This window comes from Nothoprocta perdicaria, unplaced genomic scaffold (genome assembly GCF_003342845.1).
Source record: "Nothoprocta perdicaria isolate Ctin4 unplaced genomic scaffold, notPer1 scaffold_118, whole genome shotgun sequence".
Classification (NCBI taxonomy): domain Eukaryota; kingdom Metazoa; phylum Chordata; class Aves; order Tinamiformes; family Tinamidae; genus Nothoprocta; species Nothoprocta perdicaria.
In genome coordinates, this window is record NW_020454294.1 from 1,402,147 (window position 1) to 1,417,975 (window position 15,829).

General features: G+C 44.0%; 1 protein-coding gene across 1 annotated transcript in view; it reads left to right on the forward strand.

Annotated features, from left to right (window-relative positions):
* PRKCH (protein kinase C eta) overlaps positions 1-15,829 on the forward strand; it is a 106,070-nt gene that overhangs the window by 11,119 nt on the left and 79,122 nt on the right. The window contains exon 2 of the mRNA XM_026053775.1: positions 10,010-10,073. Coding sequence (XP_025909560.1) covers positions 10,010-10,073 — 64 coding nt within the window. The remainder of the gene's footprint in view (positions 1-10,009; positions 10,074-15,829) is intronic.

The following is a 15,829-nucleotide window of genomic DNA, read 5'->3' on the forward strand; positions in this document are numbered from 1 at the left end:
CTCAATAAAACTTAAGGGAAGTTACTGGATGTTACTAAAATTAAGATAAACTTGAAGCTGCAGCACAGGGGATTTGTGCTCTCTGCCGGTGAAAGTTCTCTGGTTAAACTTGTTAGACATAAATTGCTGTGCATTTTTCTGGTATGAGTAAAATCACGCTTTGGGAATTAAGGTTGTTGTGTCCCCTCATCAGGGGCTGCCTCAGCGGTAAGAAGAGCATCAACGGTGGCACTCGGGAGGCGAAGGACTCCTCTCCAGAGGACATTTCGTAATTTTATCCACTTTAGCTAGYGGACTGGAGTTAAAAGCACATATATTTATAAAAATAAGTATTCCCAATGCTGGCCATGGCACTGACATAATGCCAGCCCTTGCACGCACAAAGAAGCTGGGTACATATAAAGTAGGGCATATGACAGCAGTTGTCCTAACAGAGATGGCCTGGTTACAGAGACTGCCTGTCCTGTTCTTGGCTCACCTGGGAACTCCGTGTGCTTGGACCTGCGGTGATCCCTGACAAAAGCTCTGTGTTGAAGAGGAGAACGTTTCTCTGCAGCTTGGCAGCACTGAGCTTCGGCTGGAAACAGGATGAGCATCAGGTTATGTTCCTGACTGCCGTCCAAGTGAAAGCACCCGAACCACCCTCAAAGAAAACTTAGAGCATTTCTCCCCACCCGTCTTTTATTTTGCTCCTTTAATTCAAGAATCATCTTGTTCACGTTGGTTGAGGGACATTTTCTCGTCTTGCAAACATACTTTGGAGGTGGAAAAGCAATACTAGAAGGGGGAAGTACGTGACAACGTGCAGTTTGGAGACGCCAGCATGCTGCCTGGCAGCATGCAGCCGCATGTTAAGCCCTGAAGTGCCTCTTTCGATGGAGGCAGATGCGGGGGTGAGTTGAGCAGAGCGTTTCCTGCAGGGGCACGGGTCTTGTCACCCATCCTGTGGCCTGTGGCAGGCCCAGGGCTGGGCTTGTCGGCCCCTTCCCACCCGCGCTGCTGCAGTCACAGCTGTGACCGCGCGGTCACAAGTGCACGCTGAGCTCATCTCGCTCGTGAGCTAGCCGAGAAATACAGTAATCGCAGCCTTGATTAAGCTAAACCAGGGGCTAAACATTGYCTGGTCTTGGACAGTCACATTGCAGTGCTTAGTTTCAGGATTTTCATAACTGAACCTTTCTGTATGAGTGTGCAGCCTACTCCTATTAAAAGAGTTGGTCATTGTGAAGAACCTCATCTMTACCCCCCCACACACACACCTGAAATAAAGTAAAATTTTAAAAAGTTGTGCAAAAAWAWATATATATATTTTTAAAGAAACCCTGCCCMCAACTCCTCACAAATGAAAAAACAGCATGTAAATAGGGATGAACTAACTTGGCAAAGCAATCGCTGGCAGTGCRTGCTCTCTCTGGGTGTTGTCAGCAGAGCACTGGATCCCAACCTACATTCTTTTTGCTGAATAAAGTCTCCAGGATGACTCCCAGAGCTCAGCCTCGTGGGATGGGAGCACAGCCGTGAGCAGGAACATCTGGACACCAGGAGCAAGCATCATACCTTCAGGAATGCTGGGGGAGTGCAGGCCTTGGCACTCCTTTTGGTTACCTTTAGAAACAGCTCCTTGGTCAAAAATTGCTGCTGCTTTTGCATGTGCGTACTAGCGATGTTAAACCAACGCATGGGCTGTGGTAGGGAATGGGGGAGAGGGGTTTGCTTGGAGGCTAAAATACTTTTAACCTTCTCTTTCTTTCCCAGGGCTCTGAATCAATGATCTAAGTGCCATTTGAAACCATATGTTTTGTCAGAAATATTGCTYATATCTTGATTTTGCACATAATTTAGTTTACTGTGACAGTGACACTTTTATCTTTTTCCTCCACAASGTACTTAGAGCAGGACTGTGTAGTTGCTGGGAAAGAGATGATGGTTCTGGCCCTATGGAGAAGGGCAGCTTCTCCTACCCAAAATGAGCAGTTGACTCTCCTGGGCATGTGGACCCCTGAAGTCCAAATGTACGTTGCTGTCATGGGTACTGTAGCCTCTCCACTCTGTTTCTGTGAGCTGGTGTGTACGTGGTGAACTGGGCTAGGTCAGCACCATTTCTCATCCTGCTGCTTTTGGTTTGTGCTTGCAATGCCAGCTGCCTGCCTTTGAGATGGGCTTCCATGCATAGGGGTTGACTGCGTTATCCCCAAAGGTCCCATCCAACCTCCACTGTTCTGTGATAAACACCTAAATCTTCCTCTAGGACTTTCTTTTATAGTTCACCTCAGTTGTGATTGATCATAAYAGATAGCTGGGCTTCTCTTGATAGACTGCCTTTTACTGTACAAGCATGGCTCAAGTGCCTAACTTTCTTATCAAAGTGTTATCAAAGCTTGGCTCTTCAGAGTGAGGTTTTTTTTCCAGAAATCATTGGCCTGGGGGAAGGTTTTGGTCTATGTTCTTTCTGCTTGGAGTACTGAGAAATTTAAAGGGCTGTATCAGGAGATACCAATAAACTTTAGTGGTTCATGGTCTCATCAGCTTGTCCTTGTTTAGAAAGAAAAGGCTACCAGACAGAAAAGCAGCAATGCACCGAAGGGAGCTGCTCTTCCTTAAGGTACTCTAGAAGTAGTGACATAGCTYGTGGAGCCTTGAATGAGAAGAATTTCACAGAAACTTAAGGTTATGCAATAACTCTAAGTATGTAAATAAGCAAGTCACTCAGATGACAATTGAAAATGGGTTCTCTGTGARGCATAAAAGCTGTTCTTCAGGGGCCCATGATCGCCTTGGGCTACGTTTGCAGCAGGATAGTGACTTTTCTGTTTTACATTCTATGGTTCAACGGATTTCACTGAAGCTGCACAAACTTCTTCCAGGTGTAGCTGTATGGATAACAATCTTTAGGTGACCGACAAGAATTCAGTGAGCAGAGAACCTCAGACCTTAATGCCGGCTTTGCTGATTAATGTAAAATCTTGAATGATTCATAAGTCTGCTTAGATTTSTTAATAAGGTTAATTAAAACTGCAGGTGAGTGCTGTGCCTTGGAAGATTTCCCCTCAAGGCCAAGAGCCTTGTTATTGCTGCTCTGTCCATTGCTTTGGTTTATCCCTCTCCTGCTGCTGCCTGTTGTGCTTCTTTCCAGGCAGATCCCAAGTCTGGTATGTGCTGGTTGGCTTATTGGCCAGGGCAACACCAGCTATTTCCTTGTCAAGGGACATTCCATAAATGATAAGCTCGGGTATGTCAATGTTTTATTTTGAGAAAAGTCCAGTCAGCTACGTATTTCTGTGGCCTTGGGACAGCTTCCAAGCAGGAAGTGCCACCAACTCGCTTGCATTTCCCCAATTGGTAATTTATTTTTATTAATGGAAACAGCAAAGCTGACACAACTTACTGGATTTTCTGCCAAAGTTTATTGAGCTAATATATGTCATGGAAGATATGCTGGTTGATCATCTCCAGAGCTTTGAGATATACAAGGAAGTATTTCCTTCCTTGTATATTTAGGAGGAGAGTTAAACTGTGACCTGCCATCATTACTTGGTCATCAAAGTGTCTAGAATGTCATAGCTAAAATAATRTTAATATAGTTCTGTAGCTATTGAAGAATTTTCTGCTGGCAATTTTTTATTCCTTTACTAAGCAACTAAACAATTAGCTATTGAGATTATTCATCCGTTTTTGCTCTTTATTGAATGCAAATCGACAGTGTTGTTTGTATTATTTTTTTCTCCCTTGTGATCAGAGCTCCTAAGGCCTCTCAGGAGCAGATACCATGTCCTACTTTCAGCCTCTCGCACCTACAGTTGCATATACAGGTGTTTGCCATCAGATTTCCATACATTGTACATGCAAAGCTGACAGCCTGACAGCACTTAGCAATGAGTGCATGGGCGTATTTGTTGTAGCCGAGAGCTGGAACAGCTGAAAACGAAACCCTCCGTTTTTCCACTCTTTAATTCAGTGTTCCTGAATTGGTCTTCATATCTGCCTTTTAGGAAATAAAAGGGATTTGTTTTGTGTATTCTTTGTTTGTTTCCCCTCCTTAAACAGTAGCTCTAAGTAGGCAAGGGGAGCTGGAAGCAAGATCTGATAATGGACTGGAAACAGTGGTGTTTGGCATGTACAAACCAAGATCCATATTTAAAATCATGTGTGCAGAAAAGCTAGAGCTCTACTTATAGACCATGTTGGTAGGGAAAGATCTGCATGAGTTTTGATCCATGTGGGGTTATGGACATAAAACCCATGCAGGGAGCAGGAGGGCGGGCGGGAGCCTGGTGGCACAGGATGTTCTGCCAGGTTCTTCCCAAGAAAGTGGTTTTCTGTCTCTGTTCTCTAAACTCATCTGTGTTGCAAGGGCTGTGTTCGCTGGTGGCACAAAGCAACCCATGTCCACCTCTGCTGTCTGCCTGAGATCTCCCCCCACAAAAATTAGAGTCGTTGGAGCAAACGAGTTGCTGTTCGTTGGCCAGCGAGGCAACGCAGAGCAGAATTGCTTCTGACCTGGTGGTTCCCAGGTATTGGATTGATTCAAAACGTGTCCTCAGCTACTTGTCTCCTTTCCTATCTACCAAATTTGCAGAAAAAGAGGGAATCTTGGTCTTTGGGGTTTGCCTGCTGGCTTTGTTTTGAGGTAGTGCCATCCCACCAGCTTAATGCTTCTTGCACAGCGGCCTGCAGGCCTTCCCACAGAGGGTCTTGCTGTTGGTTCCTCGGTGCCACAGCTGTGTAGGATGGGAAGACTTGTGTGTTAGCATCACTGGYGATGGCAAAGCTGCCTGTGGTGAAGCTCAAAAAGGCTCCACAACCTGCTGGCAGCGAGGCGCAAACCGCGTGTGCGACCACCTTCCTCTCCTCACCACAGCCCCGTCCCAAAAAGCAACACCCTCTTGAACTTACAACAGTGAGCAAGTTGAGAGTGGGATTTTTGGCACCTTCTAGACTAGACAGAGCTTTCTCACACTTCTCTATGTTCTGCCCACTTGGAAATGGGACCCTCGTTGCTTGTTTCTGGTCATCATTGATGTATTTTCTTTCTAGTCAACCTACCTTCCTAGGGACTTCAATCCCTTCCCTTGTTGCTCAGGTGTAGATGAAGTCCCATCTCTATAACAGACTGTAATATATATATGTTCATGTGACTATGTTGCAGTGGGGCTTGTTTTTGTTAGTTGGATTTAAATTCTGAAGGAATGGTTTCTTGCTCGCAAGTAGTACTTTGAGGGTAAAAACTCTCTTTCTCTTACTCTCTTGCTGTTTACTCTCTTATGCTGTGAAATTGATAGCAGTCAATGGGATTTTGCCTCCCTTCTCCCACGCTAACTTGGGAAAAAGAAATTGGAGATCCTGTCAGTGTAGATTTTGGGCTTTCTTCTGAAAATTTATGGGGAACAAAATTAGTGAACCTGTCCCTGAGCCAATTTTCTCACATTAAAACCAAAATAAAACCCTTTAGAACTATACATTTTTTAATAAACTGAAGAACAGCCACCCACAAATTACAGATGCATCATTCATCATTTTAGAGGTTTTTTTTTCCAAAAGCAATCTGAGTTGGCATATCTCCAGTTGGAGCAGGCTTTGTTTCATCCTTTTCAAAATCTTCACATTTTGAAACTTTTTTTTTCTTTTTCTACACTTTTTTTTCCCCCCTTGTACTTGTAACTTCTCAAGCAGGTTTTCTCAGCAGGAATTTTATGGAAGAGGATAAATCTTGTTGCAGCCCTTAGTGTTCTTACCTGAGCAGGTCTTCTCTTGAGAGGGGTGATCTCTAGAATGGAAGCAGACTAAAATAGATTAAAGGCTCCAAGATCTGTTAAGAGCTGTTAGTTTTGCGTGATCATTCATGACTGGCACACAGCTTGTAATTATGCAGCCTGCCTGAAAACAAAAGTAATATTTTAAACAGTTGTCCTGGAACAAAAATTAAATGGCAATATTACAGTAATAGCTGGAATAACTGGTTATAGGAGTTACGAGAGGGTAGCTTTCCACCTATTTGTGGGTTTAGCTTCACAGTGCTAAACGTGTGGCAATAATAGGCATGGGAAGGGGTTGTTTTCCAGTGAAGCTTGAAGGTGGTAGATATTCTGGGCCTCTAATCCTGCGAGGGACTTGAAGTTACTGCCCTGGCACTCACCAACCTTTGCAGACAGACTCAACTCGTACAGTTGCATGCTGTGCATTTGCATGAARAACATCTCAATCTGCTGATGCTCTGAAATTTCAATATCCTTTCTGTTGAGAGCCTTAATGGTCCCCGCTCAGGTGCTTCACCTGGTAGGCAGGTGACTGTCAGGCTCTGAAACCCTGGGTTGATTAAGCCAGACAACGTGTATCTGACTGAGAAAGCCGCCACTTGACCTGTCTCACAAATGCATGCTCGGGTGGAGGTGCTGTGTTATTAAAACGCAGAAAGATCTGGCATTCCATAGGCATGATCTGTTGGCTTAAAAAAATAAGAATTAAAAGGAATAACTAGGGGCATGTGAAAAAACAGCTTCAGACTAACCCAGACTCTTCCAGACTCGATGACTGAACAGAGCCTTGGGAATTGCCTCTACAAATGACTGATTACATATGCAGTTCAGTTAATTAAATTTAAAAGTTGTGTAGGAAGTCAAAAGGTATAGCTACTTGTTTAATTAAGCTAATTAAGTCCCCAGGTAGCTTTTATATTTGATTTATTCACTGCAAGTGTCTGGCCTGTTCTGTTTTTGAAGCCACGTCAGCAGTGACCTTCCTTTAAAAAAAGAAGGCCGTTGTGGGATACTTCCCCATGTGCCTTGTGGGGAAGCAAGGGCAGTAAAGCAACGGGAGAAAGGCTGTGCTGAGCTCCAGGGTAAGTGCAGTTGGCTTTTGTATCTGACCCAAAGGCAATAAAAAAGATTCCTGTTGATACCCGTGTACTTCTAGATCCGGCTTCCCATCTTGGATGATCTCTGGATGGCGAAAAGGTCTTGCATTGTGAATGCAGCACCTGCAGGAATGTGCGTTCACGCCAGGTGCTCTCCTAGGGTCGAGGTCCTGTCCCAGAGGTGCGCGCGGCTCCGGGTTGGATGGGGAGCCGGGCGGGCTGAGCGGTGCCAYCCCGCAGCGCCGCCTCTTCCCGCTCGCCGGAGCTTCCCGGCGTGGCACGCCAGCCGCTCCAGAGGCCACCTGGCTCTACCTGCTCTTCGGGTTTAGCGGATGCTTCAGTTGGGTGTTGATACGTTGCCGGCGAGATTACCCTCCTCCAGAGATTTGTTTTCAGAACCTCTTCCAGGGATGAATCATGCGTGACCAGTTTCTACTCTATGTGTGGAGGCCTATGATTAAAGAACAGTGTTTCGGTCTCCCTGCATCCTGTTCCCTGGTTCGCCTCTGAACTGGCTTCATTTTTGGTTGTTAACACGGTTGCGGGGAAGAGCTGTTGTTAACACCTGTCTGGCTGTCAGGAATGGTGTTAGTACCGTTCTCGGCTGGGAAAGGTATGTCGGATGACGGGCTGGGGCCCCTCCTGCGGGGAAAACCTCTCGCAGCTCCTTTGAAGTCCCGTGGAGCCGAGTGATCCTGGCAAGTCGGGGCACGGGACCTGGTGCGAGCGGCTGGAGGCGCTGAGCAAAACGCTCCTCTGCTCTGCGCCKMGCCGCGCGCCTCGCGGCTCCTCAGCGCAGAGCTCAGCCCATTGCCCCCGACCTGCTCCCTGCCAGCACCAGCTTCCTCTCGGGATGCCTCACAAGTTGAGCTCGAGTTAAAGGGCACGCTTAGCCCTGGGCCCAAATCCCGTGTTGTCCTTTGTAGCCATAGAGCGGTTGATTGAGCTGAATGGACAACCCTAGACGCTTCTGCCCATGGTCTAGAGCAAGGAGCTGCTTCCATCACCTCAGACCAGAAGAGAGCAGCAGTTAAAGGTTTCCCTGCACCTCTCCCGCTTAGCTAGAGCTCCATGGCTTAGAGCTACCCCTRAAACAGCCAGCAAGCCAATGTTTTTCCTTCCAGTTATTTCCTGGGGATCAGTTGGGGATGAGAGCAACGACGTGTGGAGAGTGATGACTGGCTACAGACTGTTTACCTCATTCCACTGCACGCCATGAGTTTGTTTGGGTTTCCTCGTAGCATCTTGTAACGTTGCCCGTATTACGCTAGTGGAAAAAAGTCTGACTTTGTACTGATGCAGCTAGATATCTGCATGATATCTTGGTGCGTGATATCTTGCGTGGTATCTGACAGAACAAGATTTCTTCAACTGTGGTGAATTTCTGGCTCTAACGCTRAAATTTCCAGGACGTATTTTACAATTTCCAAAGGGCAAAATCTGTGTACTRAATAGATCATGACATTGGGAAAATCTATAGGTACATGCTTTCTAAATATCACTTATTACTTTCTGACTATTGCTGCCAAATGCAAGCAGATGGTCACGTTCCCCTTTAGCTTGGTCCTTGCAGCCTTCAGGCTGTCGAGTTTCTCTGAGTCTCTGTTTCTCTGATCTGTATCAGCTTCTTTTTTCATCCGAACCAACTGCTTGTTCTTGTATAACACAGGCAGTAGAAATCACTAAATGGGGCTTGGTTGTTGGTTGATGCATCGATGCTGTTGGGTACCCAAGGCATCTTCTGCTTTCACAGCATCTGCCATCCTTGGACGTCCATGCTTCAGAGCCTTTCAGGAGTAACATCTCGCTAGATCCCACTAGCAGGTGCCATAAGAAGTTCTGGAGAATGGAGAGATCCATTTTATTCCTGAACTGTGGGATAATGTGAGCAAGGCCACTTAATTGGTGGTTGGATTTGAATGGTTTTTGGGGAATATCTTCTGCGTTAATGGAGATGGAAGGGTCTTCATACGCAACCTCCTTATTGTCAGTGCAGCAAACAGCCCAAGCACATGTGAAAATTAAAATGAAAATTAATGTTGACTCAAAGCTGAATATTTTATTTTAGTTTTATTTGCGARTTGCACATCCTCCCTCTTGGCAGGACTGGGAAAATACCTTCCTACTCCACATTTTGTGCACTGAGGGGTACTGAACTCGGCACAAGTTCATAGTGCAACTTTGTGCCGCTAAAGTAAAAGGCTTGTTTTAATTTCTTTCTAACCAAGGAAAGGTGACTGCATATAAGCAAAAGAAGTTGGAAATTATCACGTTTAATCATTCCTTTGGAGAGCTCTGTTTTCACAATTTCTGTTTTGCAGAGTCTATCAGCACCCATATGGCGTGAAGTTTCTCTTTGCTATTTTTATCGTTGCAATTTAGTGGGGTATTTTATCCTTTTTTTTCTTTTTCCTAATGGAGATTCTGTGTGACAGCCTGATTTGAACCACAGGGATTCTTAGCTGTGATTTTGCTGAAAGCTGGTGAACGAAAAACAAAAGCAAAAATTTAATGTAAATAAAAATGAAAAAGTTGCTAACCAAAAAATAAGGACCTCCTTTCAAGGGCAAGCTGAGTGACACATGGATTGAATCTCTGATCCCTAAAAATATGTTCTGAATCCCTCTCTAAGTTAGATTAAATGTCAAGTACTTAGGTAACAGCACTAACGGCTTCCTATTTTCTGTGCTTTAAGGACAAAAGGTGATTTATGTAAGGAATGGGAGCACCGATGGTATTTCCAGAGCCTGAGACAAATTCAATRGGATAAGATATAATAGGGAGGAAATACACGTACAATTCATCAAACAGATATTTCTTTCAGATAATTCTGTGTGTTTAATGTTACTTCTCTTTGCCTTATCTGAAAAACTGAAGCACTATTAACAATTTCTCTTGTTTTAATCTTTATTTCCTCCTGCAGGTTTCAGATTGTTGAACATTGAGAGCTCCTTAAAGAATAAGGAACTGGATTCTTCCTTGCTCCCAGAAGTGCTGAGCAATTTGAGCTGTGGATGCTCAATTTCTCTGAAAGATTTGGGTTGTGATGCAAATATTTGCAGATTCATAGTGGTTATCACATATAAGCTGCCTTTGTGATAAGTCTTAAGAATAATGTTTGCCTTAAACAGCCTTCTAACATTTCATTTTCTTTTTCAGGTGGATTTGGAGCCAGAAGGCAAAGTGTTTGTCGTCATAACTCTTACAGGCAGCTTCACGGAAGGTAAGAGAGGCACTTTGGCTGCTTTCCATTAAGAGCTCTTGCTTTGGTGGATGTTATTGTGGTCCGTTAGCAAGTGTCATGCAGAAGAACAGGGCACTTCATGCAGGTCACACGCTGTCCCACACTGGAGCTTTCCCGAGCTGCAAATGGAGCATGGAAGAAACTGCTGTTAACCTCCTGCTCTGTATGTTGTCTGGTCTGTTATGGTCTGCTCTTGCCCGCAGGGAGTTGATTCCTGGCTGATGTAGTTTATTTGTCTGAAGTTGTCCTTGAAGTAGATTTTGTCACATGTACTTTTTATCAGGGTGCCTCTTGAAGCACAAGATAAGGACCGTCCGTGTAGAACATGTTTAAAACTTCTGGATGGTTTTTATTCCGTAGTGATTCCCGCCTACTTTGTATGCATTTCTCTTTCTAGGGTTCCCCTGTTCTTGGAAACTTATATGTGTTGTCTTAGATGTCTCTAAGTGAAGAGCTGTTCTGCAAAACCCGATGCATTGGATGAAGTGTGGGATGTGCTGGTTAGGAGGAAAGAGGATGTTGGCCATGCAGGGGAGGGGATGCTTAGAGCAGAGGTGGCTCAAAGCAGCGTGCCAAGTGGCAGCAGCAGTGGTGCAGGTGGTCAGATGCCAGGTGGGAGCAGCAGCCTGTTGGCCTTGGCTGGAGGAGATGGGGAACTAGTGAGAACCCATCTCCAAAAGCAGCCTCACTGCAAGTGCGTCGCTGCTGGGGGAAGGCGAGTGTGAGCGAAGGCTGCGGTGAGCAGGGCTTTGCTGGGCTGTGCAGGCTCTGTTGCTCTCGGGCTACGACTGGTGCAGGAAGTCAAATGACTTGGTTTAGCAGGCACAGAAATACAGCAGCTTCTCACCACAGCAGCCATGCAGGCTGTTACCCTCAAAAGGGCAGGGGAAAAGGGTGGGGGAAAACAGCAGATTTTTGGTAGGACGCAGCAGGGGAGCAGGGCTGAGAGGAGCAGAGTTTGGTTCCCCAATGGAAATTCACTTCCCAAGCAAACTTGAGCAGGCTGCATCACCCCACTGTGCTTTTCAGTTCTGTTATCTGTAAAATAAAATGGATGATTATCTGTGCATGGATATAACTCTCAGAGCTGGAAGATGTTCTCTCTTATCCTCATCTGCAGTGTTAAAGTATCAGGTATATTTTTTTGCTCTAGGAAGGCATTTCTGAGATGTGTGCTTTGACTGGTGATTGTAGGGAGACATGAAAATGGCTTTTTAAAGTTAAAATCATAGAATCATAGAATCATAGAATCATAGAATGTTTAAGGTTGGAAGGGACCTCAGAGGTCATTGAGTCCAACCCACCTGCTCATGCAGGGTCAGCTACAGCATGTGGCACRGGGCTGTATCGAAGCGGGTTCTAAAGATCTCCAAAGAAGAATTTGGGAGACATTCCTTCTGAAGTGAAGTGTGACTTTTTGCAGGTTTGGAGACAATGGCTCTTAGACAGGCTTCTGATAAAAACCAAGAGCCAACCTAAAGTTGGTTGTTAATTGCCAGTGCCAGAGTAGATGATGGAAAGGAGGTGCTGAGATGAAGAAACTACAGGACTTTTTAACAAATTCTTGTTTCCATCCATGTAAAAGATTCCAATACCCTTCTTTAGAGGAGATTACCATTTAAAGCAGTGCTGATTAGATCATTGACCTGAGCATAAATCCAAAAATTCACACTTGTGCTGGTGGCTAAGCTGTTATAGACATCTATCTTGCTCACAATGTCTCAGAGGCAGGAGAGAGCAATCCCAAATGTCTGCGGTGCTACTGCTTTCAGAGGAAAGTGGGAAATGCTGAAATGGTTTATTTCTCATTCCTTTTATTTATTGAGGATGTGAGGATTGCAGAACAGGATGAGTCAAAGGTGGCTCCTGGGACTTTTCGTGGCTCTTAGTCCCATGTGGAGACTTGTACAGTTTCCAAGAAAGAGCACAAGGCAGAGCAAATCTAAAGGTCCATACTGATTTTTCCAATCAATAAGAAATAGAGACATCAGTCAGAGAGAGTTTTTCTTCTCAAAAATGGTATTTTATTTTATTTTATTTTATTTTATTTTATTTTATTTTATTTTATTTTATTTTATTTTATTTTATTTTATTTTATTTTATTTTATTTTATTTTATTTTATTTTATTTTATTTTATTTCTTCCTGGAAATGTGCAGCCTCAGAGTTGTCTCCAAAACTGAATTTCTTGGAAAGAAGACTGGGAATAACTCACAACCTTCAAGCACAAAAAGTGGCCTCCCACTTACTTGCCCTAATCTAGAAGGCAGCCACAGCCACGTCCTCACTACCAGCCGTGACGAACTTGGCAGCAGCTTAAAACTCTCTATATGAATCCACAGGTACATATATAAAACCCAAATGTCTGGGCCAGTAGTTCACTTCCGATCTTAGTAATGCAGCACGTAGACCCAAGTGCAGTCTCAAGCTATGTGGTTTTTCAGACTTTTGATCATTTTCTTGTGACTCTCGGCCTGATAAGCGCCTAGCTCGTTGTATTTCCTGCCCTGAAACGTATCTAGCAGCAGGGACTTGGTGCTGCAGGAAAAGGTCACTTAGAAAGAGGTGTTTAAAAAAGAAAAAAAAAGAAAGATAAGAAAAAGKCAGCAAAGCAGTGCCTGTAGAGCAGCCCTTAGAAGCCACATGTGTATTTTTGTAGCAGCTCTTTGCATTGCTTTCAGCAGGCTGCAGAGATAAAAAGATAGTGTAAGGGAGTTCGTGTCAACTATGGGGAGCATCTTCCTTTGAGAAAGCCTTTTTTTATTATTTTTATTTATTTATTTTAATTATGTTAGGTCTACCTGGGACTGAATAATTCTGTTGTCCTAGAAAGCTTGCACAAAACAGTAATTCCCAGTGGAATTGGCCTCTGGTCCTTTCTTTAGCTTTCTGAGTGGTTGTTTTTTTGTTTGGCCGAAAGCTTATTTGTCCAAAAATGCAACTTGCTTCTACTTTAGCCAAGAGAGGGACTGGAGAGGTGCTTGTGTGACTGCATGTAGTGTGTCTCAAAGAAGCATTCATATGCTGTGAGGATGAGTTCAGTATAAAAATGGAAATTTGGAAGCACATGGAAAAAAAATACTCCTTTGTGAATTCTTCCATGGCCATCTATCCCTACCTTCCAACCTTCTCTTTTTTATGGCATAGAGAGCAGTAGCAGTGCTGTGTTTGGAAGCCCAAATGCAGGATTTCCAAGTGTCCATCTTGGCCTTCCTGTGTTCTGGCAAGCCAAGGGCTGTATCTGCAGGGTGCCTGCATTTTAATCTGAATTTTAAATAGATAAAATTATTTTCTCTCAAAGCCCTTACTTCCATAATGGGAAATTCCAGTGACAATATCTCTTCTGCCTTTCAGTCTTAATGTGCTGCTTTGAGACATGGACATACACTGCTTTTCACACGCTAAAAATACATGCAGTGTTTCAGGGAGACAGAGGATTAGTTAAATTATTGCCGGCCAATTTTTCTTTGCTATACTGGATATATTTATTTCCGTGTGAAGCTGTATCTGATTATGTTTACTCCTCTCATTCAACTGACATTTTCTGGGTAAACTAACTGGTGAAAAGGTAAAATAAAATAAAACTCTCCTTACCTCAGATGGGGGTTGCTTTTTGCACGTGTGCCCCAATTTCTGCAGATTTCTGAGACGGAATTTCTGTGAGCCCTTGCCCGGAGCAGCCAGCCGGGGSTCCCCACTGCTCCCAGCGCCCTGTAGTGGTGGAAGGAAACATGTTGTCCTCCTCTTGTGATCCTTTCCTGTTGGCCTAAGACCAGTTTTGCTTCACAGTCTGTTTTATACAGAAAGCAATGAGCAACCCTTCTGTCAGAGGACTTTAATCCTTCCTGGGGACTTATCCCTGGGCCCTYAGGATCCATAGGGCCTGGGATTTGACTGAACTGTGAGTGTTCCCACTGTGCTCTGTGTAGTGACCTACACGTGCCAGTATCTCTGTGAGATTTTTGATTGTTTTAAGTTTTAACACAATTTTAAGCTGTTTTAAAGGAAAATGTTTAAAGGAAAAAGTTAGCTTGGATGCTCTCCAACACAGCTAGAGCTACTTAGGATATAAAGTCCCCTGTCATTCCCCTTGTCCTAGCCTTCGCTGTCTCTGTTTCTCAGTTAACTTCTGATGAGGACYTTCTTCCTCACCACTCTTGGAAAGCACCTGAAATATCCTTGGTATTAATGAACCGTTGTCCAGAGGCACTTCCCTAGTGTAGCAGGATACTGCTAAGGATGGTACATCCGCACTTCCCATAGGAGCAACTCGGTTGTGTGGCTTCCATAGGGTGTAAAGGTGACCTGGTGCCTCTGGGCGATGCTGTTCCTGGGGCTTGTTCCCAGCTGGTGACCCCGTGATGCTGCCAGRGTGTCCCCAGCGGGTGTTGCATGGTCAGTGTTGGTGGCATGAATTCAAACCCGCTCTTCTCTGCTCTGTCTCTCCACTACTGAATGCCATTTTTGCTGGAAGAAGGCCAGCCATTACTTATTTCCTTCTTGGGAAAGAGTCAAATGATTTAGAACTAAATCTTTGCCATGAGTCTGGGTTAACTACTCATTATTTTTGTTCCTGGACATCTGTGAGAAGCTAGTGGAGCTACCCAGGAGCAGGAAACTCTGCGTGGGCCAGTGAGGTCAGACTGGGCACAGAGGCCCCAGGTTTGTACCCGCAGCAGGACATGAACCTTCTCTCTCCTGCAATGCTGGAGTCCCAAGACAAGCCTCTTCCCTGGTTGCTTTGCCTGCAAGGAGCAGCACAGTGCCTGACGTTGCCACCTCACTCGCTATTTGCTCTTTTTCATTTTGAGCAAAGCTAATGAACTTTAACAACCAGTAATTATTGGACTAAGTTAATGAATGTAGTAAGCCCAGGAGAACATAGAAGCACTTCTGTTTTGGTGCTTCAAATTCTTGCAATTTGCAGCTTTTTTTTTTTTTTTTTTTTTTTTTTTTTTTTTTTTTTTTTTTTTTTTTTTTTTTTTTTTTTTTTTTTTTTTTTTTTTTTTTTTTTTTAAGTTGCCACTCAAAAATGATATTTTTGGCTTGAAGTTCAACTTTAAATTCACCCTTGTGCAGTAAGTATTGGTTGTTTCTTGTCTTTCAGCGTCAGGAAAGACAGAGACAGATTTGAGCTCTGAGTAAGAAATAGAACAAAGAGAATATTGAAAAGCCAAGTGACTTGGYAGAGCAGATTTAGCACCCATTGCTAAATATTTAATGTAGGTAGGCTTCACAGCAGCGAGGAAACCAGAATCTGCCTCTAAAGCAGGAAATAGTTCTTGAGTTTGCATTTGTCATGTGTATGGGATGCTCTCTTCTCAAGCATGTTCTCTTATTTTTCTTAGAATACCTTTGTCTAGTGTGTGGTGGAATTTGTTTGAGGCTGCTTTTTAAAGTCAAGACAGTAATTCCTTGGAATTAGGAACCAGCAATGAAGAATGCCCTGTTCTTAGCACCTAGTTAGTCAGTTCACTTGGCTAGTAACTCCCTTTTGGGTTATTAGGCCAAACAGCAGAATTTTAGGACATGCCATAAGGCACCAGGGAACCTCTTGACCTAAACAATATTAGTAGAGAATAGAATGAAAAAGTTTTGCTGTCTTTGGTTCACATGCTCAGAATATGGAGAGCTTATGGCTAGCCAAAAGTCTTCTGTGGCACAGAGTAACAGGGAAAGTGGTGTTCCAGATCACCTGTATTATGTAAAATGAGTTCCTAAGGTCCTTTTCAATGC